This window comes from Callithrix jacchus, chromosome 5, assembly GCF_049354715.1.
Source record: "Callithrix jacchus isolate 240 chromosome 5, calJac240_pri, whole genome shotgun sequence".
Classification (NCBI taxonomy): domain Eukaryota; kingdom Metazoa; phylum Chordata; class Mammalia; order Primates; family Cebidae; genus Callithrix; species Callithrix jacchus.
The window spans coordinates 89,702,747-89,728,868 of record NC_133506.1 but is presented as its reverse complement, the minus strand read 5'-3'; the positions used below and the strand labels follow the sequence as shown (position 1 = coordinate 89,728,868).

The window sequence follows — 26,122 nt, the reverse complement described above, 5'->3', positions numbered from 1 at the left end:
TAAGACTGGGCCACTACATTCTAGCCTAGGTGACAGAGTGAGACCATGTCTTAAAAAAAAAAAAGCAGGAAGGAAATGAAAGAGAAGAAAGAGAGAAAGGAAGGAAAGAAGGAAGGAAGGAGAGAGGGAGGAAGGGAGGGAGGGAAGGAGAGAGAGAGAAAGAGAAAGAAAAGAAGGAGGGAAGGAAGGAAAGAGGAAAAGAGGGAAGGAGGGAAGGAAGAAAGGAAGGAAGAAAAGAAGGAAGGAGGGAGAGAAGGAGGGAAGGAAATGTTTGAGTAGTGATCCTGCATCCTCCTCTCTGGATTTTTTCTATGACATTGCCTCACCACATCCTTCCCTCTTCCCCAGCCTCCATCTCCTGATGAGATTTTTTAGGAGCTGGGGTGCTGATTGTCATTGGTTCCTTGTGGTGTGCCTGTGTGGCTGCCATCCACCCCATTCTCGAACTCCTGAAGCCCCTGAGTATGGTGACATCACAGGGACCATCTGTCTCATTTCACCAGCACCTCTTATCCCAAGCTGTGGCTCACCTTGCTGTCTTGGTGCCACGTCCCGGAACACGGGGTTGGCATACTGTAGCTCCTGGGAGTGTCTGGCCCCTGGGCAAAAGATAAGGAGTAGGAGTTACTGGGCAGTTATCTGAATCTCTGACCACATGAGGGCAGTGGGATAGACTCTGCAAAACGTGCTCACCATCTTGGGCTGTGGAAACACACAGCCTGGATCCCACTTCTGGCACAGATTCCTTCTCTGTAAAATGAGAATGACATAAATTGGGGGTTGGTTTGTGTTAGACAAGGTGGGTAAATTGCTCAGCACTGCACCTGCGATGTGGCTGCAATGACTAGGATTGTTCCATTGTCAGCTGATGACCGGGTTTGGCTGTGTCCCCACCCAAATCACATCTTGAATCGTAGTCCCCATAATCCCCACATGTCATGGGAGGGACCGGATGGAGATAATTAAATCATAGGGGTGTTTTCCATCATACTGTTCTAGTGATAGTGAGTTAGTTCTCACAAGATCTAATGGTTTTATAAGGGGTTTCCCCCTTCATTCAGCTCTCATTCTTCTCTCTCCTGCCACCTTGCGAAGCAGGATGTGTTTGCTTCCCCTTCCACCATGATTGTAAGTTTCCTGCAGCCTCCCCAGCGCTGCGGAACTGTGAGTCAAACCTCTTTCCTTTATAAATTACCCCATCTCAGGTATGTCCTTCTAGTAGCATAAGAATGTACTAATACATCAGCCAAAGCCCTGGGTCTTGTTTACTGCAAAGGAATGAGCAATGCCTGCTTTGGGAGGTGACCACGAAAGACTGTGGGACAGTGTGGATCATTCTGAACAGATGTGAAAAATCTCCAAGATAAGTGAAAAAAAAAAAATCAAGGTGTAGAAAGTCATACCTACGCTATGCTACAATTGCTACCATTTGTTTATTTTATTATACACAGAGAATATCTGTGGAAGGATTAAAAAGACTGGTTATTGCCCCTAGAAAGTGGGACTGGGCAGCAATGGACATTGAACTCTATCCCTTTTGCTCCACCCTGCCTCCGCCCCGTATGTCTTTACAACCTTACCAAAATAAAAAACCAAAAACCTGAACCACCCAAAACATGCAACAAAGTTCTCTTACTCGCTTGGTTTTGATGGATATTTGCATAGATTCCAGCTTCCATGGGTGAAGCTCCACAGTCCCTGGCCAAATTATTTCTCATAGCTTTTCCTACATAAATTGGCACAGAATCATTAAATTAAACCAATTCAGCCTCATTTTTCTTATCTCCCCAGCCAAGGAGCAGAATTCTCCCCAAGTTCTGAAACAAAGAGTGACATGCTCCCATGGCCCAAACTGTTGTCTAATGAAGAAAACTATAGACTCAACACAGCTTCTCCAAGCCAGGGGCTCTTCTGATTTCTTATCCCGGCTTTCAGAGGAATATGCTTTGCCTATCAGATTATGCCTGAACTAGCCAGACTTATTTCCTTTCCTTTGCTGAGAGAACAGTTTGTGGAAGCTTTGTAATATCTTCAAGAGAGTATAAATGACCTACTGAATTTATGCTCTCGGGTTTTTGTTTTTGTTTTTGTTTTTTGAAGCAGAGTCTCGTTCTGTCACCCTGGCTCGAGTGCAGTGGCACCTTCAAAATCTTGGCTCATTGCAACCTCCACCTCCCAGGTTCAAGTGATTCTCCTTCCTCAGCCTCCCAAGTAGCTGAGATTACAGGTGTATGCCACCATGCCTAGCTAATTTTTTTTAAGACAGAATCTTGCTCTGTTGCCCAGGCTGGAGTGCAATGGTGTAATCTCCACTCACTGCAACCTCCACCTCTTGGGTTCAAGTGATGCTCCTGCCTCAGCCTCCTGAGTAGCTGGGATTACAGGTGCCTACTATCACACCCGGTTAATCTTTTGTATTTTTAGTAGAGATAGGGTTTCACCATGTTGGCCAGGCTGGTCTTGAACTCCTGACCTCAGGTGATCAGCCTGCCTCAGTCTCCCAAAGCTGGGATTATAGGCGTGAGCGACTGTGCCTGGCCAGCCTCGCTGAATTATTTATTTATTTGTTTGTTTATTTATTTATTTATTTATTTTTTGAGACAGAGCCTAGCTCTGACACCCAGGCTGGAGGGCATTGTCGCAATCTCAGCTCACTGCAACCTCTCCCTCCCAGGTTCAAGTGATTCTCCTGCCTCAGCCTCCTGAGTAGCAGGGACAAAGGTATGTACCACCACGCCCAGCTAATTTTTTTATTTTTAGTAGAGATGGAGTTTTACCATGTTGGCCTGGCTGGTCTCAAACTCCTGACCTCATGATCCACCCACCTTGGCCTCCCAAAGTGCTGGGATTACAGACATGAGCCACCATGCCTGGCCTGCTGAATTCTATTGTAGCTTTACTCAGTAATCAAGAATATTAATGCCATTTTGCAAGAACCTGGGTTTTTTATAGGAAGGGGAAACATGCTTTTAAGACAGGAGATGTTGGCCAGGGTGCAGTGGCTCATGCCTGTAATTCCAATGCTTTGGGAAGCCGAGGTGGGAGGATTACTTGAGGCCAGAAATTCAGGGCCAGCCTGGGGAATATAGTGAGACTTTGTCTCTAAAAAAAAAAAAAAAAAAAAATCGTAATTAAAGAAAATAAAATACTGTGATACCAGCATTTTGGGAGGCTGAGGTGGGAGGATTGCCTGAGCCCAGGAGTTCAAGACCAGCCTAGGCAACATAGTGAGACCCCTTCTCTAAAATACATTTTTTAAAAAGGCCATAACTGAGGCTTCTAATGACATTGACAAGTTTCCTGCTGGATATAGCACTTAAGGGAAGGGAGAAATGACGCTTGTTTCTGTTTTTGTTTTTCTGAGTCTGGCGTGTTTAATAAAGTTTTTAAGAAATTGTATAGCAGAATAGATTATAATTTTATGTTGAAAATCTAGAAAGCATAGAAATGTAGAAAGAATATATATATACACACATATGTATATATATATCTTATATGTATATATATTATATATCTAAATATATATATTCTTATATGTATGTATATTAGGTTGATGCAAAAGTAATTGTGGGCCAGGCACACTGGCTCAGGCCTATAATCCCAGCACTTTGGGAGGCTGAAGTAGGCAGATCAGATCACCTGAGATCAGGAGTTCAAGACCAGCCTGACCAACATAATGAAACACTGTCCTTACTAAAAATACATGGTGGTGGGTGCCTGTAATCTCAGCTACTCAGGAGTCTGAGGCAGGAGAATCGCTTGAACCCATAACACAGAGGCTGCCACAAGCCGAGATTGTACCACTACACTCTAGCCTGGGCAACAAAGCAAGACTCCATTTCAAAAACAAAAAAAGAAAATGTAATTGCAGATTTTGCCATAAAAGTCAAGGTAAAAACTGCCGTTACTTATGCACCAACCTAAGATTTTTAATACTTCCAGCCTCAAACAACTGTAAATCTTTTGAAGGTGTCTTTTGTGCTAATGGGATGACACTTGTTTGTCCTCGTGCACTGAGCTTCCCCTACGTGGCAGATCCAGCGAGGACGCTGAGTCACGCAAGACAAAGCTCTGGCTGAGGCACTTGCAGTCAGGAGCAGCCATGCCACATGCAGCGCCCAGTGGGAAACAAACACTCGTCGGTGGCTTACTTCAACTTGTGGGGGTTTTTCTTGTTTTTTTTTTTTTTGAAACGGAGTTTCGCTCTTGTTACCCAGTCTGGAGTGCAATGGCGCAATCTCGGCTCACGGCAACCTCCGCCTCCTGGGTTCAGCCAAGTAGCTGGGATTACAGGCATGCGCCACCATGCCCAGCTAATTTTTGTATTTTTAGTAGAGACGGGGTTTCACTATGTTGACCAGGATGGTCTCGATCTCTTGACCTCGTGATCCACCCGCCTCGGCCTCCCAAAGTGCTGGGATTACAGGCGTGAGCCACCGCGCCCCGCCTTCAACTTGTGTTTAATTAAAGACACAAGTTCTTGGCCTGGTGCAGCGGCTCACGCCTGTAATCCCAACACTCTGGGAGGCCAAGGCGGGTGAATCACCTGAGGTAGGGAGTTCAAGATCAGCCTGACCAACATGGAGAAACTTCGTCTCTTTTCTTTTCTTTTTTTTTTTTTTTGAGGGAAAAAGAGAAAAAGAAGAGGGAAAAAGGAATATTAATTCATTCCTAAAATGGGTTTCAATAATGGCCGATCAATATTTTGTGTGTTTAAAGTGGTTAATGTATATTTTATGTGTTTAAAATGGAGACCTCTATTGTGTTTATTTGTTCTGGCTCTGAGTTCAAGTCCTGGATATCATTATCAATTTTTTGTCTCATTGAATCTAAATCTCATTATGGGTCTTATGTATCTGGGTGTTAAGATCTCTTATTGTTACATTAACCCTTTTACCCTTGTAATCGATTTTATTAAGTGTGAGAATTGCAACTCCTGCTTTTTATTTATTTATTTTTGCTCTCCATTTGGTTGGTGAGTTTTTTCCATCCCCTTGTTTTGAGTCTTTGTATATCTTTAGGTATACCGTTAGATTTTGTGGATAATGTATATTTTGTGTGTTTAAAATGGAGAGCTCTATTGAGTTTATTTGTTCTGGATCTTAGTTCCAGTCCCGGATATCGTTATCAATTTTCTGTCTCGTTGAATCTAAATCTCATTATGGGTCTTATGTATCTGGGTGTTAAGATCTCTTATTATTACATTAATCCTTTTACCCTTGTAACCTTGTAGCTTTGAAATCTATTTTGTCAAATGTGAAAACTGCAACTCCTGCTTTTTATTTATTTATTTTTGCTCTCCATTTGGTTGGTAAGTTTTTTTTTCCAACGCTTTATTTTGAGTCTATGTATATCTTTGGATATACCGTTAGATTTTGTCTGTATCTTTTGATTGGGAGATTTGGTCGATTTAAATTTAGGGTTGCTGCCATTTGATATTAACTGGCTATTTTGTCCTTTCGTTGATGTAAATTCTTCTTTATGTTAATGCTCTTTACTTTTTGGTGTATTTTTAGAAAGGCTCATACTGGTTTTTCCTTTCTGTGTATAATGCTTCTTTTAGAAGTTCTTGTAAAGCAGGCCTGGTGGTAATAAAATATCTGAGTACTTGCTTGTTCCTAAAATATTTTATTTTTCCTTCAATTGTAAAGCTTAAATTGGCAGGATATGAAATTCTGGGCTGAAAGTTCTGTTCTTTAAGTATATTGAATATTGGCCCCCATTCTCTTCTAGCTTGTAGGGTTTCCGTTGAGAGATCTGCTGTAAGCCTAATAGGCTTACCTTTATGGGTAACTTGATCTTTCTCTCTGGCTGCCCTTAATATTTCCTCCTTCGTTTCGATCTTGGTGAATCTAACGATTATGTGCCTTGGGGTTGGTCTTCTTGAGGAATATCTTTGTGGTGTTCTCTGTATTGCCTGGGGTTGAATAGTGTCCTGCTTTGCTAAATTAGGAAAATTTTCCTGGATAATGTCCTGGAGAGTATTTTCCAGCTTGAATTCATTCTTTCCATCACATTCAGGTACACCAATCAAACGTATATTAGGTCTTTTCACATAGTCCCATATTTCTTGCAGACTTTGCTCATTCCTTTTTATCCTTTTTTCTCTATTCTTGTCTTGTCGTTTTATTTCATTAAGTTGGTCTTCGACCTCTGATATCCTTTCTTCTGCTTGATCCATTTGGCTGTTTAAGCTTGTACATATTTCACTAAGTTCTTATGTTGTATTTTTCAACCCCATAAGTTCATTTGTATTCCTCTCTATATTGTCTATTCTTTTCATCATTTCATCGAACCTTTTTTCCAAGTTCTTAGTTTCTTTACATTGGGTTAGAACAAGTTCCTTTAACTCCCAGAAGTTTCTTATCATCCACCTTTTAAAGCCAACTTTAGATAATGGAACACAGTCCTTTTCCATCAGGGCTTGTTCAGTTACTGATGAGTCCTTTTTCATCAGGGCTCGCTCCGTTACTGATGAGTCCTTTTTCATCAGGGCTTGTTCAGTTGCTGATGAGTCCTTTTCCATCAGGGCTTGTTCCGTTGCTGATGGGTTCTGATTTTGAGTATACTTGGCCTTCTTAGGCTGTTTTTTTCCCTTCATTGTAGATGAACCGCCTTTCTGATTAGGTTTCTGAGTCAACGTCCGATTTGTTGATTCCCAGTGCTGGGATCCGAGCAACCCACTGTGGCGGCCTAAATAGCAGAGATAAGACTGATGGTGCTCTTCTGCCCAGGAATCTCTGGTCTGGCTTCCCTCTTGAGTCCGCAACAAGCGGCTCTGACTTCCCGGAGCTCCAAACTCCGGTCAGTAGGGGAAGCAGTCCCGTTCGCTCTGCATGAAGAGCTGCTGCGCCAAGGCACCGGCAAAACCACTGCGGCGGCCACAAGAGTCGCGCTGGCAACCCCTGGGGCTCCTCCACTGGGAATTGGCTAATCGGTGAGTGACGAAAATTTGTCTAAAGGTGTGGCGTGGTCTCGTTCTCTGAGCTTTCACTGGGAGCTACAATCCCGAGCTGTTAGTGGTCGGCCATCTTGGATCTATCCTTTTTTTTTTTTTTTTTTTTTTTTTTGAGGCAGTTTCGCTCTTGTTGTCCAGGCTGGAATGCAATGGCACAATCTTGGCTCACTGCAACCTCCGCCTCCCAGGTTCAAGCGATTCTCCTGCCTCAGCCTCTCAAGTAGCTGGGATTACAGACATGTACCACCATGCCCAGATAATTTTTTGTATTTGTATTTGTATTTTTTATTTTATTTTATTTTTTTATTTTTTGAGACGGAGTTTAGCTCTTGTTACCCAGGCTGGAGTGCAATGGCGTGATCTCGGCTCACCGCAACCTCCGCCTCTTGGGTTCAGGCAATTCTCCTGCCTCAGCCTCCCGAGTAGCCGGGATTACAGGTATGCGCCACCACGCCCAGGTAATTTTTTGTATTTTTAGTAGAGACGGGGTTTCACCATGTTGACCGGGATGGTCTGGATCTCTTGACCTCGTGATCCACCCGCCTTGGCCTCCCAAAGTGCTGGGATTACAGGCTTGAGCCACCGCGCCCGGCCAGTTTTTTGTATTTTTAATAGAGATGGGGTTTCTTCATATTGGTCAGGCTGGTCTCGAATTCCTGATCTAGGTGATCTACTCACCTCGACCTCCCAAAGTGCTGTGATTACAGGCGTGAGCCACTGCGCCTGGCTCCTGTCTCTACTAAAAATACAAAAACTAGCCAGGTATGGTGGTGCATGCTTGTAGTCCCAGCTACTCAGGAGGCTGAGGCAGGAGAATCACTTGAACCCAGGAGGCAGAGGTTGTGGTGAGCCAAGATCATTCCATTGCACTCCAGCCTGGGCAACAACAGCAAAACTCCGTATCAAAACAACAAACAAACAAACAAACAAACAAAAAAACACATAAATTCTTGGCCAGGCACGGTGACTCACACCTGTAATCCCCATACTTTGGGAGGCCAATGCGGGAGAGGATCCTTTGAGCCCAAGAGTTCAAGACCAGTCTGGGCAACATAGTGAGATCCTGTCTCTAATACAGAATAAAAAAAGAAGAGCAAGAGAAAAAAAAAAGAAAGAAACACAAGTTCTTAAGGTCATAACCAAGTACATCTTTCACAAGCAGTCACACAAGGAAGAGAAAACGGCCCCTTGTTTAAAAACATTAATAACTACACATCCACATTCCCAGCATTATTAAACAGTAGACAGAAGGTGGAAGCAACCTGGGGACCCCTGGGGGATAAATGGATAAACAGAGTGTGGTGTATTTATGTACGATGAGGCATTCTGCAGTCTTATCAACAAAGGCAATTCTGACACATAGGACAACATGGATGAACCTTGAGGACATTAATTGAAGTGAAATAAGCCAGTCATGAAAGGACAAATGCTGTATGCTTCCACTTACACGAGGTGCCTAGAGGAGTCAAACTAATAGAGATAGAAAGTCGATTGCTGGTGGCAGAGGATGAGGGAGGAGGGGATGGGGAGTGTGTAATGGGGACAGAATTTCTGTTTGGGAAGATGAAGAAGTTCTGGACATGGATGATGGAGAAGGTGCATGATGACGGGAATGCGCTTAATGCCACCGAACTCTGCATTTAAGCATTTAAGCATGGTTAAAGTGGCAAATGTTGTGTTATGTATATTTTACCACCATTAACAAATAATGTTTGAAAGAGTACAAAAAACCATTAAGAATCTCAAGATGGGCCAAGTGCAGTGGTTCACACCTGTAATCCCAGCACTTTGGGAGGCAGAGGTGGGTATATGACTTGAAGCCAGGAGTTTGAGACCAAGCTGGTCTCGAACTAAAAATCTCTACTAAAAATATGAAAAGTTAGACAAGCATGGTGGCACATGGCTGTCTTCCCAGCTACCTGGGAGGCTGAGGCAGAAGAATTGCTTGAACCCAGGAGGCAGAGGTTGCAGTGAGCTGAGATTGCGCCACTGCACTCCAGCCTGGGCAACAGAGTGAGATTTCGTCTCAAAAAAAAAAAAAAGGAAAGAATTTAATTTCAAGATGGTGGCTAGTCATAGTGGCTCATGCCTATAATCCTAGCACTTTGGGAAGCTGAGATGGGAGGATCGCTTGAGCCCAGGAGTTTGAGATCAGCCTGGGTAAGACAGTGGAATTCTGTCTTTTTTTAAAAAAAAATAAATAATTTCAAGATGGTAACAGCTGAGCATTAAACCAAATGAGGAAGTCCTGGTGCGGTGGCTCACATCTGTAATCACAGCACTTTGGGAAGCTGAGGCAGCAGATCACCTGAGGTCAGGAGTTCAAGATCAGCCTGGCCAACCTTGTTCTAAAAATACAAAAAATTAGCTGGGCATGGTGGTGGGCACCTGTAATCCCAGCTTCTTGGGAGGCTGAGGCAGGAGAATCACTTGAACCTGGGAGACAGAAGTGGCAGTGAGCCAAGATTGCACCACTGCACTCCAGCTTGGGCAACCAGAGCAAAACTCTGTCTCAAAAAAAATTTTTTTAAACACAAATGTGGAATTCTTCTTGGCACAGGGCCCTGTGTGACTGCACAGGCTGCACACCTGTGAAGCCAGATCTACTTGCTCTCAATCAGAAAAAGCTTTCCCTGGAGAAAGAATTACCCTCTGCATGAACCGTTCAGGAAGTCCATTCCATTCCCGCTCCCTTTTCTCATCTTTTCCTCCTATTTTCATTTTCTCCCCATTCTGTTTCTGATCCCCCTTTCCCTTCCTCCTCACCCTCTGCCCTGCTGTCTGTATTCCAAACCCATGGGAAAATGGTGGTAAAGCAACTAAAAGAACTTACTTGCTTTGTATTTGGGTAGTATCCAAAAAGCCAGAATCAGGATCATCACCACCATTATCACCAGCAGCGGCAGTAATAACCCCGGAAGCAGTAGCTCTAGACAGAAAGGACAGCTGTCCCAGCCTGGAAGAAGACAGCATTCACTGGTGACCATAGCACTTTCTTTTCCAATGACAGTAAGCAGGTAATTGTTCTAGAAAAGGCAACGTCTCCCAAGTTAACCAATGTACTATGCACCCAGGTTCCCAAATGGTCATGACAGCTGCAACTCATGGAATTTATTAGTCAATAAGGTTCTTGGCCGGGCATGGTGGCTCACACCTGTAATCCCAGCACTTTCGGAGATAAAGGCGGGAGGATTGCCTGAGGCCAGGAATTTGAGACCAGCCTGGGCAACATAGTGAGGCCCTGTCTCTACAAAATAAATAAATAAATAAATAAATAAAAATTAGCCAGGCATGATGGCATGTGCCTGTAATCCCAGCTACCCAGGAGGCTGATGCAGCAGGATTGCTTGAGCCCAGGAGGTGGAGGCTGCAGTAAACTATGATTGTGCCACGGCACTCCAGCCTGAGTGACAGAGCCAGAGCCTGTCTCAATAAATAAATAAGTTAATAAATAAATAAAAATAGGCTGGGTGCAGTGGCTCAAGCCTGTAATCCCAGCACTTTGGGAGGTGGGCAGATCACCTCAGGTGAGGAGTTTGAGACCAGTTTGGCCAACATGGTGAAACCCCCTCTCTCCTAAAAACACAAAAAAGTAGCTAGGCATGGTGGTGCATGTCTGTAATCCCAGCTACTCGGGAGGCTGAGGCATGAGAATCTTTTGTACCTGGGAGGTGGAGGTTGCAGTGAGCCAAGATTGTGCCATTGCACTCCAGCTTGGGTGACAAGAGTGAGACTTCATCTTAAAAAATAAATAAATAATAAATTAAAATAATCAAGTGTAAAAAGTCATGACCAAGCACATCTTCCACAGGGGGCATCGAAAAAGGAGGAAAGCAGCACAGCATTTAACAGGACGATTACCAACAACATTGCTGGGCTCATCAGCACCAGAAAGGCCGGGGTGTTTCCTGGGCAAAGCCCTGAGCCCTGCTGGCAGGTTTCATGTCACCCAAATAACTGCCAGTTGTTGTGTTTTAGCTGCAGTCCAGATGCTGTTAGGCACTTTGCCTGTGTTGCCTTATTTATCCCATTGGGACCACTCCTTTTTTTCTTTTTCTTTTTTTTTTTTTTTTTTTTGAGACAGATTCTCGCTCTGTAACCAGGCTGGAGTGCAGTGGCGCGATCTTGGCTTACTGCAACCTCTGACTCCCTGGTTCAGCCTCCTGGGTAGCTGGGATTACAGGCATGTGCCACCATGCCCCGCTAGTTTTTGTATTTTTAGTAAAGATGGGGTTTCACCATGTTGGACAGCATGGTCTCGAACTCTTGACTTCAAGTGATCCATACACCTCGGCCTCCCAAAGTACTGGAATTACAGGCGTGAGCTGCCGTGGCTGGCCAACATCAAGATGAGGTGAGTAAAGCTCAGGGAGGTGAAATGACTTTCCTAAGATCACACAGCCAGTAAATGGAAGGGCTGTGACGCATAGCCAAGTGACCGACTCCAGCCGGCTCCCTCCCTGAACACCAGGCCATGGGCTCTGTTCTGAGGATGTGGCTGGGTGAAGTGGTCAATGTCCAAGTGTGCCTTCTGCCTTTGCTAACCTAGCTCCTCTGCCCTCCCCTTCCGTCCCTCCCCTCCCCTTCCTCCACCTCCCCTCCCCTCCCCTTTTCTTTTTATTTTTTCTTTGAGACAGGGTCTTGCTCTGTTGCACAGGCTGAAGTGCAGGGCATGATGACCACAGCTCACTGCAGCCTCGACCTCTCAGGCTCAAGCAATCCTCCTACCTCATCCTACAAGTAGCTGAGACCACAGGTGTGCACCACCACACTCAGCTAATTTTTTTTAATTTTCTGTAGAGACAGGGTTTCACCATGTTGCCTGGGCTGGTCTCGAACTCCTGGGCTCAAGGTGGGGAATGGGTGGGCAGAGGAGTACCTGCAGTTTCTGGAAGCGAGTTCAGACCTGGTTGCAAGAACTCAAGTCACTCTTACCTGTTGAAGGCATGGTGACAGGTTGACTGTATGCTGTATAGTTAGGCAATCTGTTTTTAGCTCCACACCTATACGCTGCTTCTTCTCTAGGGTTCTTCCTGGTTAAGTTAAATTCAGCAGGCTCCCTGTTGTACTTGGAAATAACTGGCGATATGGCAACATGGTTTTCATAGAAAATGTAATTGATGGGCAGCGAGCCATTGACCGAGAGGCAGTGTAATGTTATATGTTGGTCTGTTTCTGTTTGAATGACCGTAATGTTCAGCACTGGGGCAGTCACTGGGTCTGGAAAAATGAAAGTGAACATGAAAAGGATAAACAGATTGGGTGCACTCACTCAGACCACAAATATGGGTAGAACCCTTACTCCATTCCCAGCTGTGCAACCAAGATGAATGACCCCCTTCCCAAGAAGTCAAGAAGCTCATGGCCCACTGAGAAAGGCCACTGGGTATGTGACTAACCCTGCACAATGTGGGGTTAGCAGAGTTTCTCAGCCCATTGCTGAGAAAGCCGGAGAGTGGAGGGCATCTCTCTGCTTTGAGGAATTGGGGTGAAAGCTTGCCTTTCCTAGAATTCACAATCTGTTTATTGTTAATAATGAATATAATTTTGTCAGTGAACCAGTTCTAAGTGTGAAATTGAGAAGTGGTTTTAATGTTTATTTTTTATAGACATGCAGTATTACCTGCCCTCAAGTGATCCTCCCACCTCGGCTTCCCAAAGTGCTGGGATTATAGGCATGAGCCATCCTACCCAGCCCAAGAAGTGCTTCTATTCTCAATCCTTGTAAATTTTCAGTGGGTTTTTTAAAATCCAAAAATATCATTTTCTTTTCACTTTATTTATTTATTCAGAGATAGGGAGGGTCTTGCTCTGTCAACCATGCTGCAGTGCAGTGGCACAATTATAGCTCACTACAACCTCAAACTCCCAGGCTCAAGCCATCCTCTTGCCTCAGCCTCCCCTGTAGCTGGGACTACAAGGGCACGCCGCTGGCTAATTTTTAAATGTTTTGTAGAAACAGGGTCTCACTATGTTGCCTGGGCTGGTCTCAAACTCTTAGCTTCAAGTGATTTCCTCACCTCAGCCTCCCAAAGAGCTGGGATTTCAGGTGTGAGCCACCACACCCAGTTCCAAAAATATTGTTTTCTCTAACTGTACTTTTATTTATAGAACTCAGCTGCACAATTATCTTTCACTTCCTCCAAAGAGCAGAAAGTAACCCTGCTAAATAAATTCAAGAGAAACTCTCAACAGAGAATATGCTATGACCTAACAGAAAAACCAGCTATGTTTCACTATAGAATGCAGTAATAAGATAGTGTTGTCGGAAAGAAAGTTGTGATTATCATGTGCCAGGCACGCCATTCCCATGACCTCATTTGACCTTCACGACAGTCTGCAGTGTAGATAGCATCATGACCATTCCATCGATGAAATAACTGTGCTTCAGAGAGACTGAGAAATGTGCCTAAGGTCACACAGCTAGTAAATGGCAGAGTCAGACTGACTTCAAGAGTTCACACTTAAAAAAAAAATTTTTTTTTTAATTTAGTTTATTAGGAACAGTGGCATGCACCTCAGCACTCTATTAAAAAAATTTTTTTTTTTTTTGGCCAGGCTTGCTGGCTCACATCTGTAATCCCAGCACTTTGGGAGGCTGAGGCGAGCAGATCACCTGAGGTCAGGAGTTAGAGACCAGCCTGGCCAACATAGTGAAACTCATTCTCTACTAAAAATATAAAAATTAGCTGGGTATGGTGGTAAGCGCCTATAATCCCAGCTACTGGGGAGGCTGAGGCGGGAGAATCACTTGAACCAGGGAGGCGGAGGTTGCAGTGCACCAAGGTTGTACCACTGCACTCCAGCCTGGGTGACAGAGCAAGACTTTGTCTCAAAAAAAAAAAAAAAAAAAAAAAAAATTGAAATAGGTTCTCACTCTGTCTTTTAGACTGGAGTGCAGTGGTGTGATCATGGCTCACTGCAACCTCAGCTCCCCCCAATACTCCCCAAAAACCATCCCCAACTTAAGCAATCCTCCTAACACAGCCTCCCAAATAGCTGAGATTACAGCCATGTGTCACCATACCTGTCTACTTTTTTGTATGTTTTGTAGAGATGAGGTTTTGCCATGTTACCCAGGCTGGTTTCCAACTCCTGACTTCATACAATGCTCTTGCCTTGGCCTCCCAAGTACTGGGATTACAGGTGTGAGCCACCTAGCCCAGACTATTAAGAGTTATTTTTTTAGAGACAGCAACTTGCTCTGTCGCCCAGGCTGGAGTGCCGCAGCGTTATCATAGCCCGCTGCAGACTTCACCTTCTGAACTCAAGTGATCTGCCCACCTCAGCCTCCCAAAGTGCTAGAGTGCTGAGGTGCATGCCACTGTTCCTTTAAAAAAATATATTCAATTTGGTACAGAAACAATACATTATAGCACCACAGTATCATTACATCAAAGAAAATAATTTAGAGGCCGGGTGTGGTGGCTCATGCCTGTAATCCTAGCACTTTGGGAGGCTGAGGTGGGTGGATCACCTGAGGTCAGGAGTTCAAGACCAGCCTCGCCATCATGGTGAAACCCCCATCTTAAAAAAAAAAAAAAGATAATAATTTAGAATCTCCTTGCTCCATCTCCCCCCTGAACAGTAACCCCTGTCACAATATCCTTCACAAAATGGCACTCAGTGATGGTGGCCTCAGAGGGTAATTTTGTTGGAGAATAGCACCAATGGAGGCTGAGCACTGTGCTCATGCCTGTAATCTCAGCATTCTGGGAGGCAGAGGCTGGAGGATCACTCGAGGTAAGGAGTTGAAGATCAGCCTGGGCAATACAGTGAGACCCCTCTATCTCTGCAAAACAAACAAAAAAATAGCTGAGTATAGGGGACGGGCATGGTGGCACACACCTGTAATCCCAGCACTTTGGGAGACCGAGGGGGGCAGATCATGAGGTCAAGAGATCGAGGCCATGGTGAAACCCCATCTCTACTAACAAAAAAAAATTAGCTGGGCATGGTGGCATGTGCCTGTGGTCCCAGCTATTTGGGAGGCTGAGGCAGGAGAATTGCTTGAACCCGGGAGGCGGAGGTTGCAGTGAGCTGAGATCACGCCACTGTACTCCAGCCTGGGCAACAGAGTGAGACACTGTCTCAAAAAAAAAGAAAAGAAAAAAAATGGCTGAGTGTAGTGACATGTATCTATAGTCCCAGCTACTTGGGAGACTGAGGCAGGAGAATTGCTTGAGCCCAGGAAGTTCAAGGCTCCTGCTGTGAGCTATCATTGCAGCACTGCACTACAGCTTGGGCAGCAGAACAAGACACTGTCTGTCTCTAAAAGAAAAAAAGGAAGAAAGAAAGAAAAGAGAGCAAGAGAGCATAGCACCAACAGGAAGTTCTTCCTATTGAACTGAAATCTACCTCTTGTAATTCTCAGGAAGAAGGAGTTGAAACATTCATGAGGAAGCAGAGGACATAGACTCCTCTCTGAGATGGGATGATTTCAACTGAACCAAGGATTGATATAAAGAGATTAGAAAGGCTTCCTCTTTCCCCAAGCGGCCTGAGGTAATCTGTGAAAATGGTTCGCTATTCACTTGATCTGGAGAACCCCACAAAGTCATGCAAATCAAGAGGTTCCAATCTTCGCGTTCACTTTAAGAACACACGTGAAACTGCCCAGGCCACCAAGGGTATGCATATACGAAAAGCCACGAAGTATCTGAAAGATGTCACTTTACAGAAACAGTGCGTACCATTCCGACGTTACAATGGTGGAGTTGGCAGGTGTGCCCAGGCCAAGCAGTGGGGTTGGACACAAGGTCGGTGGCCCAAAAAGAGTGCTGAATTTTTGCTGCACATGCTTAAAAATGCAGAGAGTAATGCTGAACTTAAGGGTTTAGATGTAGATTCTCTGGTCATTGAGCATATCCAAGTGAACAAAGCACCCAAGATGCGCCGCCGGACCTACAGAGCTCATGGTCGAATTAACCCATACATGAGTTCTCCCTGCCACATTGAGATGATCCTTACTGAAAAGGAACAGATTGTTCCTAAACCAGAAGAGGAGGTTGCCCAGAAGAAGAAGATATCCCAGAAGAAACTGAAGAAGCAAAAACTTATGGCACGGGAGTAAATTCAGCCTTAAAATAAATGCAACTAAAAGGAAAAAAAAAAAAAAAAAAGAGATTAGAAAGATGTAGACTTCCCTGAGAGTTTGTAGGAGGAATGATACGTCATCACAGAGTCATGATGGTCTGAGGAAGGAAGCTTCAGTGAGTTACAGCTCTTCAATAAATCAGTTATATTTCTCAAATTTCAAGGAGTCCTCTCTGCCACCTTCCCCATAAGGCCTTTCCTGAATCATCCAGGGAGAAGTGCTTTCTCCTTCTCTGCTGCCTCTAGCACTTGGTCCCATCCGCATGCTACTTTTACTACCTCTTACTACATGATCTACTTAGATGACTCATGGTCACCTCAAATGTAACTGTTTGAAACTGAACTCTAGTTAATATGCTAGTTCATAAATCAATCACTAGGTAGACAGAGAAACACCATTTTAAAATCCTGTTCAGGGCTGAATGTGGTGGCTCACACTTGTAATCCCAGCACTTTGGGAGACCAAGGTGGGAGGATAACCTGAGGTCAGGAGTTCCAGACCAGCCTGGCTGACATGGTGAATCCCCATCTCTACTAAAAATACAAAAATTGACCGGGTGTGGTGGTGCACACCTGTAGTTCCAGCTACTTGGGAGGCTGAGGTGGGAGGATCACTTGACTCCAGGAGTTTGAGGCTGCAGAGCTAGGGTCGTACCACTCCACTTCAGCCTGGACAACAGAGGGAGATCCCATCTCAAAATCAATACATAAATAAAATCCTGTCCTTCCATGTTTCCCCATCACAGTAGATGGTACCAGTCTTCACAGGTGGATCAAGCTAGACATCTAGGCATCTGGAAGCCATTCTTGATTCTTTCTCCACCTTCACTGCCTGTGATTCCAAATCTAACCAGTCAGCAAGTTCTGTTGGTTCTTTCTCTAAAATATTTCTTCAGTCCTTCCACATCTGTCCCTAGCTCTCCATCATTTCTCTCCTGGATACTTGCAAGAGCCTCCCAACCAATCTCCAACTTACCCTGCACGCTTGCTAAATGAACTGACTTGGAGGATGATTAATTGGGTACTGGCACTCCCCTGCCTGCCCACTGCTCATGGAAGAGTCTAAACGCCTCCTGTGGCTCCAGGCCCTGCCTGACTTGACCAGCCTCTCCCTCCAGTCTCATCTGAGGTCAGACTCCCTTCATCTGACCTCCAGCCACACAGGCCTCCATATAGTTCATGGAACCAGCCAAGTTCTTTCCCAAGATGGAGCCCCTGAGCATGCTGCACTCCCTTGACTAAAGCCCCGCTTTATCCTGTCTCTTCATAGAGCTAACTCCTTCTCATCCTCCAGGGATCTACTTAAAGTCCTCCCCTTTCAAGGCCTCCCCTAAGTACCCCATCTAAGCAGGCCCCTCCCCCATCTACTTTTCTCCATCTCTGTGCCAGTTTCTTTTCCTTTACAACACTCAACAGTTTGTGATGTGCTTGTTTGTGTACTTGGGTTTGTTGTCTGCAAACACTGGACTGTATGCTCCACAAGGGCAAGAACCAATATATATCCAGGGATTGACATATCTGCTTTATTTTATTATGAGACAGAGTCTCTCTCTCTCCCCCAGGCTGGAGTGCAATGGCGCCATCTCGGCTCACTGCAACCTCCGCCTCCCAGGTTCAAGCAATTCTTCTTCCTCTGCCTCCCGGGTAGCTAAGGATTACAGATACCACCATGCCTGGCTAATTTTTGTATTTTTAGTAGAGAGGGGGTTTGACCATGTTGGCCAGGCTGGTCTTGAACTACTGTTCTCAAGTATCCGCCCGCCTCAACCTCCCAAAATGCTGGGATTACAGGCATGAGCCACTGCAGCTGGCCCTGTGTTTTCTTTAAACATTTGTTGAGTGAATCAGCAATTAATGAATTTGTGTTTATGGCTCATACTTTCAATCTTTATTGGGTTGGGGACAAGACTATGTTTTAGGCTTCATTAAAAACCCAGTAGCACAATTGCATGCACGGAGTAGGCACTCAATCGTGCCTATTGATCTGGCCTAACTGAAGAGGATACAGTTTTATAATCTACCAAGATAGTTTTATTACTAGACTGTGTAATTACTCTAACAAATTGCAAGAAGGTCGTGCACAGAAAACATATGTGCGGATGGGCTTCCTGCCCAGCATAGCAGGAGTCTGACCACTAGGGAATGCTATCAGCTGTGTTTCTGCCCTCATATATCCATGGTATTCTAGTACTATCTTGGCAGGGATTTCTCCCTCCTCCTTCATTTTCCTTTCACAAGGAATATACTTAGTTTATGTCCAAAGATCATTGGGTCTTTTTTTTTTTTTTTTGAGACAGGGTCTCTCTGTTACCCAGGCTGGAGTGCAGCGTTAAAATCACGGCTCACTGCGGCCTTGAACTCCTGGGCTGAAGCAATCTTCCCACCTCAGCCTCCCGAGTAGTTGGCAGTATAGGCACGCCACCACGCTTGGCTTTTTATTTTTTTTAACTTTTTGTAGAGACACAGTCTCCATATAGTGCCCAGGCTGATCGCAAACTCCTGGGCTCAGGTGATCCTCCTGCCTTGGCCTCCCAAAGTGCTGAGATTACACGTGAGCCATTGCACCTGGCCAGGCTAACTGGTTCTAACCTGGAGTCCATAGCATCTTCTAAAACCATATGCAGAAATTTGTATCTGTGGTTTTATGAGCATTTTTCTGGCGAAGGTATTCATTGCTATCATTAGATTATTAAGACGGTTATAACCTAAAAAGCTAAGAATCACTGAGCTACAGCAACGTCACCCAGTAGAACTTTCTGTGATGATGGGAATGCTCTACATCTGTGTTGTCCAATGTGGCTGCCACCAGCTACAGGTGTGGCTACTAAAGCCTCAAAATGTAACTAATGAGACCGTAGAGTGAAATTTTTTATTTCATCTAAGTTTAATTAATTTGATCCGCAAGCCGCAATGGCATGTGCTGATAATCCCAGCTATTCAGGATGCTGGGATTTCTTAGGAACTGGAGTTTGAGGCCACAGTGGGCTTCGACTGCCTGTGAGTAGCCTCTGGGTGGCATAGTGAGGCTATTAAATAAATTTTGGCCAGGCGCAGTGGCTTATGCCTGTAATCCCAGCACTTCGGAATGCTGAGGTGGGTGAATCACCTGAGGTCAGGAGTTGAGGACCAGCCTGGTTAACATGGTGAAACCCCATCTCTACTAAAAATATAAAAATTAGCCAGGCCTGGTGGTGCATGCCTGTAATCCCAGCTACTTGGGAGACTGAGGTGGGAGAACTGCTTGAACCCAAAAGAGGGAGGTTGCAGTGAGCTGAGATCATACCACTGCACTCCAGCCTGGGTGACAGAATGAGACTCCATCTCAAAAAATAATAATAATAAAGAAATAAACAAAATAAAACAAAATAAATAAATGTAAACAGTCACATGTGGCTAGTGGCTACCATACTGGATAGCATAGACCTAGAGAACCACTCAAGAGTTACTGGGAAGTCACGGTCCCTGGGCTTAGAAGACTCCAGGTATAACATACATGTATTACCTAGAAGCCTTCTCTCCTCTCCCAGGAGTCCATTATCAAGGTCACCTTCACGGATGAGGCCCTAAATATTAGGCAGTAACAGGCTTAGGTGGGAAAATGGGAGAGAAAAACACAGAAGTAGTGAGACGTGGCTGGGCAGGGAGAGTGCTGGCGGATCGGGCACCTGCCACTAAGGAAGCGGTGGGAAAAGTCTGGGGCATTGAAAACCCTCTCCATGGGGCTCAAGGCTTCAAGGAAAAAAGAAAAGTGATTTTTGCCTACATAATGGGAATCATGGAATAAAGCTTCTAGAAAAAACTCAACAATTATTGTTGAGATACATGACTTTTGCCTAAAGATATGACTATTATCTGACACGGTCAAAAGTCTTTGAAAGAGAAGGTGAAATGGAATTATTGAGACTAGAGATCTCACCGGGCATGATGGCTCATGCCTGTAATCCCAGCACTTTGGGAGGCTGAGGCGAGCAGATCACCTGAGGTCAGGAGTTCAAGACCAGCCTGGCCAATATGGTGAAACCTTGTCTCTAAATAAAATTTAAAAATTAGCCAGGTGTGGTGGTGGGCACCTGTAATCCTAGCTACTCAGGAGGCTGAGGCAGGAGAATGCCTTGAACCTCGGAGGCAGAGGTTGCAGTGAACCGAGATTGTGCCACTGCACTCCAGCATGGGAAACAAAGTGAGACTCTGTCTCAAAAAAAAAGAATGGAGTTCTCAAAAAAAAAAGACATTTCCTGTTGACCAGGTCTAAAAATAAAAAATAAAAAAAGAATAAAGATCGCAGTGACATACTTTCCAGGTTCTTGAGCAAGTGTTGATAAGGGGCATGGAGATCCCCTCCTAGAACAGGAAAGGACCCCATAAATTATAGAGGCTCTAAGGAACAGGTGCTCTACTTACCAACAATTATGAAGTTGAAGCTGGGACTGTATTTTGAACAGTTGGAAACTTGCGCTTTGCATTTGTAGGGGCCTGATTCGTGGGCTCCTGTGATGCTCAGATTAAAAATCACGGGTTCACCTTTTCCATCCTGGGTTCCCAGGTGTATCTTACTTCGAAACAATGAATAGGTGATCTGCAGTGATTTGTTCTTATGGGAACAAAACATAGATACATTTTGACCCTTCATGACCACATTAGTCTCTGAGTCCAAACATGGAGAAGGAAATTCTGAAAAACAAAATAACGCATGAAAAAGTCCTTGTTAAAATCCTGGTTAGGGCTGGGTGCAGTGGCTCACGCCTGTAATCCCAGAAATTTGGGAGGCTGAGGTGGGTGGATCACCTGAGATCGGGAGTTTGAGACCAGCCTGACCAACATGGAGAAACCTTGTGTCTACTAAAAATACAAAATTAGCCGGGCGTGATGGCGGGCACCTGTTATCCCAGTTTCTTAGGAGGCTGAGACAGGAGAATTGCTTGAACCAGGACCCGGGAGGTGGAGGTTGCAGTGAGCCAAGATTGTGCCACTGCACTCCAGCCTGGGTTACAGAGACTCTGTCTCAAAAAAAAAAAAAAAAACCTTACAAAAAAATTGGCTGGGCCTGGTGCATGTGCCTATAGTCCCAGCTACTCAGGAGGCTGAGGCAGGAGAATCGCTGGAACCCAGGAGACAGAGGTTGCAGTGAGCCAAGATCGGCTCTTCACTGCACTCCAGACTGGCTGACAAAGCAAGACCCTGTCTCAAAAAGAGAAAAAAAGAAAAGAAAATCTATTTTATATATATAAAACTATGAAAGAATTAAGAGAAATACAGGAAAAGATTTGTGTATCATCAGGTAAGGTTTGGTCTTCCATGTAAGACACCAAATTAGAAGCTATAAAGAAAAGATGGAAAAGTTGACTATCTTAAAACTGAAAACTTCTCTATGACAAAATTAAAATTCAAGTGACAGCTTAGAAGAAAACGTGTAAGACATAAATAAAAGCAGAAGATTCCTTTTATGCACATAAATCAACTGCAAACCAAGGAGAAAAGGACAAACCCCAAAATAAATGGGCAAATAGTATGAACAAGTCATTCCCAGAGGAAGAGATGCAGATGCTCATTAAACAGTGCTTGAAGCTGGGCGGTGGCTCATGCCTGTAATCCCAGCACTTTGGGAGGCCAAGGTGGGCAGATCACTTGAGGTCAGGAGTTTGAGACCAGCCTGGCCAATATGGTGAAACCCCATTTCTACTAAAAACACAAAAATTAGCTGGGCATGGTGGTGGGCACCTGTAATCCCAGCTATTCAGGAGGCTGAGGCAGGATAATTGCTTGAACCCAGGAGGCGGAAGTTGCAGTGAGCTGAGATCATGCCAGTGCACTCCAGCCTGGGTGACGGAGCAAGATTGTCTCAAAATATAAAAATAAACACAAAGTTCTTGAAGCTGGGTGTGATGGTTTTCACCTGTAATCCTAGCACTTCAGGAGGCTGTGGTGGGAGGAGTACTTGAGCTTAGGGGTTCAAGAACAGCCTGGGCAACATAGTGAGACCTCATCTCTAATTTTTTTTTTTTTTTTTAAAGACTGGGTTTCACCATGTTGGTCAGGCTGGTCTTGAACTCCCGACCTCAGGTGATCCACCCGCCTTGGCCTCCAAAGTGCTTGGATTACAGGCATGAGCCACCGTGCCCGGCTCATCTTTAATTTTTAAAAAACAAAACAGAACAAACAAAAAATAGCCAGGATCAATGGAGGTTGCAGTGACCCTTCAAGAATGCTTTAAAAAATGCCATAAACGCCGGGCGCAGTGGCTCACACCTGTAATCCCAGCACTCTGGGAGGCCGAGGCAGGTGGATCACGAGGTCAAGCGATTGAGACCATCCTGGTCAACATGGTGAAACCCTGTCTCTACTAAAAATACAAAAATTAGCTGGGCATGGTGGCACACACCTGTAGTCCCAGCTACTCAGGAGGCTGAGGCAGGAGAATTGCCTGAACCCAGGAGGCATAGGTTGCGGTGAACTAAGATTGCGCCACTGCACTCCAGCCTCAGTAACAAGAGTGAAATTCCGTCTCAAAAAAAGAAAAATGCCATAAACTGTTTAAAAAAATTAAAAATGCCATGAACTCTTCTCCCAGTCTTTGATCTGGACAATTCACATTTTCTGTCTTACATAAACTCAACTCTTCTTTGAGACAGAGCCTCACTCTGTTGTCCAGGCTGGAGTGCAGTGGCACAATCTTGACTCACCACAGTGTCAATCTTCCAGGCTCAATTGATCCTCCAGCCTCAGCCTCCTGAGTAGCTGAGACTATAGGCCCATAATTTTTGTAGTTTTGGTAGAGACAGGATTTCACCATGTTGGCCAGGCTGGTTTGAACTCCTGACCTCAAGTGACTGCCTGCCTCAGCCCCCCAAAGTGCTGAGATTAAGGTATGAGTCACTGTGCTCTGCCATACAAACTCAACTTTAAGATAAGACCTAAACTACCTTCCCAACCAAATAGCCATCTCTAAATTTTTTTATATAGGATGCTAGAGCTTTTGTGGCCAATATACATGAAAAAGATGCTCTACTTCACAAGCGATGAGGCAAGTGCAAATTAAAACAACACTGAGATACCATTTTTCACTTATCAGATTGGCACAAATTTTTTAAATGATTGGCCAGGCACGGTGGCTCACACCTGTAATCCCAGCAATTTGGGAGGCTGAGGCAGGCAGATCTCTTGAGTCCAAGACCAGCCTGGGAAAGAGCAAAACCCTGTCTCTACTAAAAATACAAAAGTTAGCTAGGCATAGTGGCAAGGTACCTGTATGGCACTACTTGGGAGGCTGAGGTGGGAGGACCGACTGAGCTTGGAAGGTCGAGATTGCGGAGAGTCCAGATTGAGCCAGCCTGGGCGACAGAGCAGAGACTCTTGTCTCAAAGAAAAAAAAATACCCAGGCTGGGTGTGGTGGCTCAAGCCTGTAATCCCAGCACTTTGGGAGGCCAAGGCGGGTGGATCATGAGGTCAGGAGTTCAAGACCAGCCTGGCCAACATAGTGAAACCCCATCTCTACTAAAAATACAAAAATTAGCTGGGCATGGTGATGGGTGCCTATAGTCCCAGCTACTTGGGAGGCTGAGGCAGGAGAATGGCTTGAACCTGGGAGGGAGATGGAGGTTTCAGTAAGCTGAGATCAGGCCACTGGTGCACTCCAGCCTGGGTGACACAGTGAGACTCTGCCTCAAAAAAAAACAAAAAAGAAAAAGAAAAAAAAACCCTAAATAAAAGTTAAAAAGTAAAAGTGATTATATCCACCACTGGGGAGGAAGGTAGGGAAACTCACCCACTGTTGGTGACAAATAGGATAGGATCAGCCTTGCTGGGAGGGCAACTTAGCAGGGTCTGTAACAATTTAAAAGTATATGCCCTCTGACCTTGCAATTTCACTTCTAGAATTACATTCTACAGAGATGCTCTCAAGCTCTTGTGCATCCACAAAGGATGTTTTGTACAAGGATGTTTGTTCTTTTATTTTTATTTTTCTTATATTTTTATTTTTTATTTTTGTACAAGGATGTTTTGAACAAGGATGTTTATTGTAGCATTGTTTATATTGCCCCACAAAAGTGGAACAATAAATAAGCATGTTAAATGAATCATGGCTGAGTCATAAAATACCATGCAGATATTGAAAAAGATGAGCTAAGGCTGGGTGTGGTGCCTCATGCCTGTAACCCCAGCACTTTGGGAGTCCAAGGTGGGTAAATCATGAAGTCAGGAGTTTGAGAACAGCCTAGCCAACATGGTGAAACCCTGTCTCTACCAAAAATAAAAATAAAAATAAAAAATTAGCCAGGCATGGTGGCACGTGCCTGTAATCCCAGGTACTCAGGAGGCTGAAGCAGGAGAATCCATTGAACCCAAGAGGTGGAGGTTGCATTGAGCTGAGATTGTTCCTCTGTACTCCAGCCTGGGCAACAAGAGTGAAACTCCGTCTCAAATGAAAAAAAAAAAAAAAGGAAATAAGGAAAAAGATGAGCTAAATCAATATCTACTACTTAGAAAAGATATCTATAATATATTAAGTTAAAAGAAAGTCACAGGTGAGTTTATTTGCTATGATACCAAATACAAAATGACTGTTGGGAGCGGTTGGTTTTGGAAGTAGGGGGGAGAGAAGGATCAGAGGAGGATTATAACAGCATGTTTGCATTTTAGACAGTAACAACCACCACCTTGGCTGTCACTTTTGGATGGTTTACCATATGCCTGCCACTGTGTCGAGAAGCAGGGATTGTCTCATTTGATCTGCACACCACCCTACCAGTTAGGTGCTTTTATTAACCCACTTCACAGATGAAAGAAATTAAGGTCAAAGTGGGTTTGTTATAAGCTCAGGCTGCTGGCTGGTAACTTGTAGAACCAGAGTTAGACCACCTCCCATGTATATTTCTAGTGTTGCTTGGATTATTTCACAATAATTTTTTTTTTTTTTTTTTAAGAAACGAGGTATCACTATGTTGTCCAGACTGGCCTCAAACTCCTTAGCTCAAGCAACCCTACCCCATTAGCCTCCCAAAGTGCTGGGATTACAGTCCTGAGGCACCACGCCCAGCCTATGTGTTGGTTTTCTAGTTAAAATACAAAATCACAAAACAACAAGAAAAGTTAGAAAACTTGCATTGTGAAAACAATTTCAATGGCTGGGCGCGGTGGCTCACACCTATAACCCCAGCACTTTGGGAGGTTGAGGCAGGCGGATCACAAGGTCAGGAGTTTGAGATCAGCCTGGCTGATATGGTGAAACCCTGTCTCTACTAAAAATACAAAAATTAGCTGGGCATGATGATGTGCGCCTGTAGTCCCAGCTACTCGGGAGACTGAGGCAGGAGAATTGCTTGAACCCAGAAGGCGAAGGTTGCGGTGAGCCGAGATCGTGCCATTGCACTCCAGTCTGGGTAACAACAGTGAAACTCGGTCTCAAAAAAAAGAAAGAAAGAAGTAACTGATACTTACCATTTGTTTTCATTGCCTCACAATCCAACACAGCTTTTTCACCTGGAAGAGAAAAGGAACACAATAAAGCTCACTTTCCCCGTGACTTGTTGGCTTAGAGGTTCAAGCCTCAAAGTGCTAAGTGGGGCTTACATGTGACAGAAGAAAGCATGGCCCAGAAGAGGAGCTTGTTCAAATGGCTCCACATTCTCCCAGATGAAGTCCAAGACAGGGTTAAAAAGGCATAGTAGCACCACAGTGGTGAGTCACTCAGAGAACTTCCTCTTTTTCTTAGAGAAGTTAAGGAAATCAGAGGGTTTGGACGATCTTTGCGTATTGTGATTGGTTTGCTGGACCAATCTGTCTTCCTCTATGAGTTCCTGTAAGAAGAGAGAGATTTTGTAGATTACCCCTCCCTCACACTGGCTAGGAAAAAGAAAAGGAGATAAATCTGACTGTTGGCCGGGCCAGTGGCTCACACCTGTAATCCCGGCACTTTGGGAGGCCAAGGCAGGTGAATGACCTGAGGTCAGGAGTTTGAGACCAGCCTGACTAACATGGAGAAACCCTGTCTCTACTAAAAATATAAAATTAGCCAGCATGGTGGTACATGCCTGTAATCCCAGCTGCTCGGGAGGCTGAGACAGGAGAAT

The 26,122-nt window shown here is 44.6% G+C and overlaps 1 protein-coding gene across 4 annotated transcripts in view; it reads right to left on the bottom strand.

Annotated features, from left to right (window-relative positions):
* Window positions 1–25,699, bottom strand: part of MILR1 (mast cell immunoglobulin like receptor 1) — a 33,675-nt gene extending 7,976 nt beyond the window's left edge. For 2 of the 4 annotated variants that reach the window (XM_008996919.5, XM_078373556.1), the window contains exons 1-8: window positions 25,623–25,699; window positions 25,491–25,532; window positions 20,456–20,725; window positions 11,894–12,178; window positions 9,792–9,914; window positions 1,637–1,726; window positions 694–750; window positions 531–599 (exon numbers count right to left, since the gene is read on the bottom strand). In XM_008996919.5, the coding sequence (XP_008995167.1) occupies window positions 531–599; window positions 694–750; window positions 1,637–1,726; window positions 9,792–9,914; window positions 11,894–12,178; window positions 20,456–20,725; window positions 25,491–25,532; window positions 25,623–25,677 (991 nt within the window). In that variant the 5' untranslated portion in view covers window positions 25,678–25,699. The remainder of the gene's footprint in view (window positions 1–530; window positions 600–693; window positions 751–1,636; window positions 1,727–9,791; window positions 9,915–11,893; window positions 12,179–20,455; window positions 20,726–25,490; window positions 25,533–25,622) is intronic. The other 2 variants (XM_008996923.5, XM_078373555.1) reach the window with 2 other exon arrangements.
* Window positions 25,700–26,122: the final 423 nt, after the last annotated feature.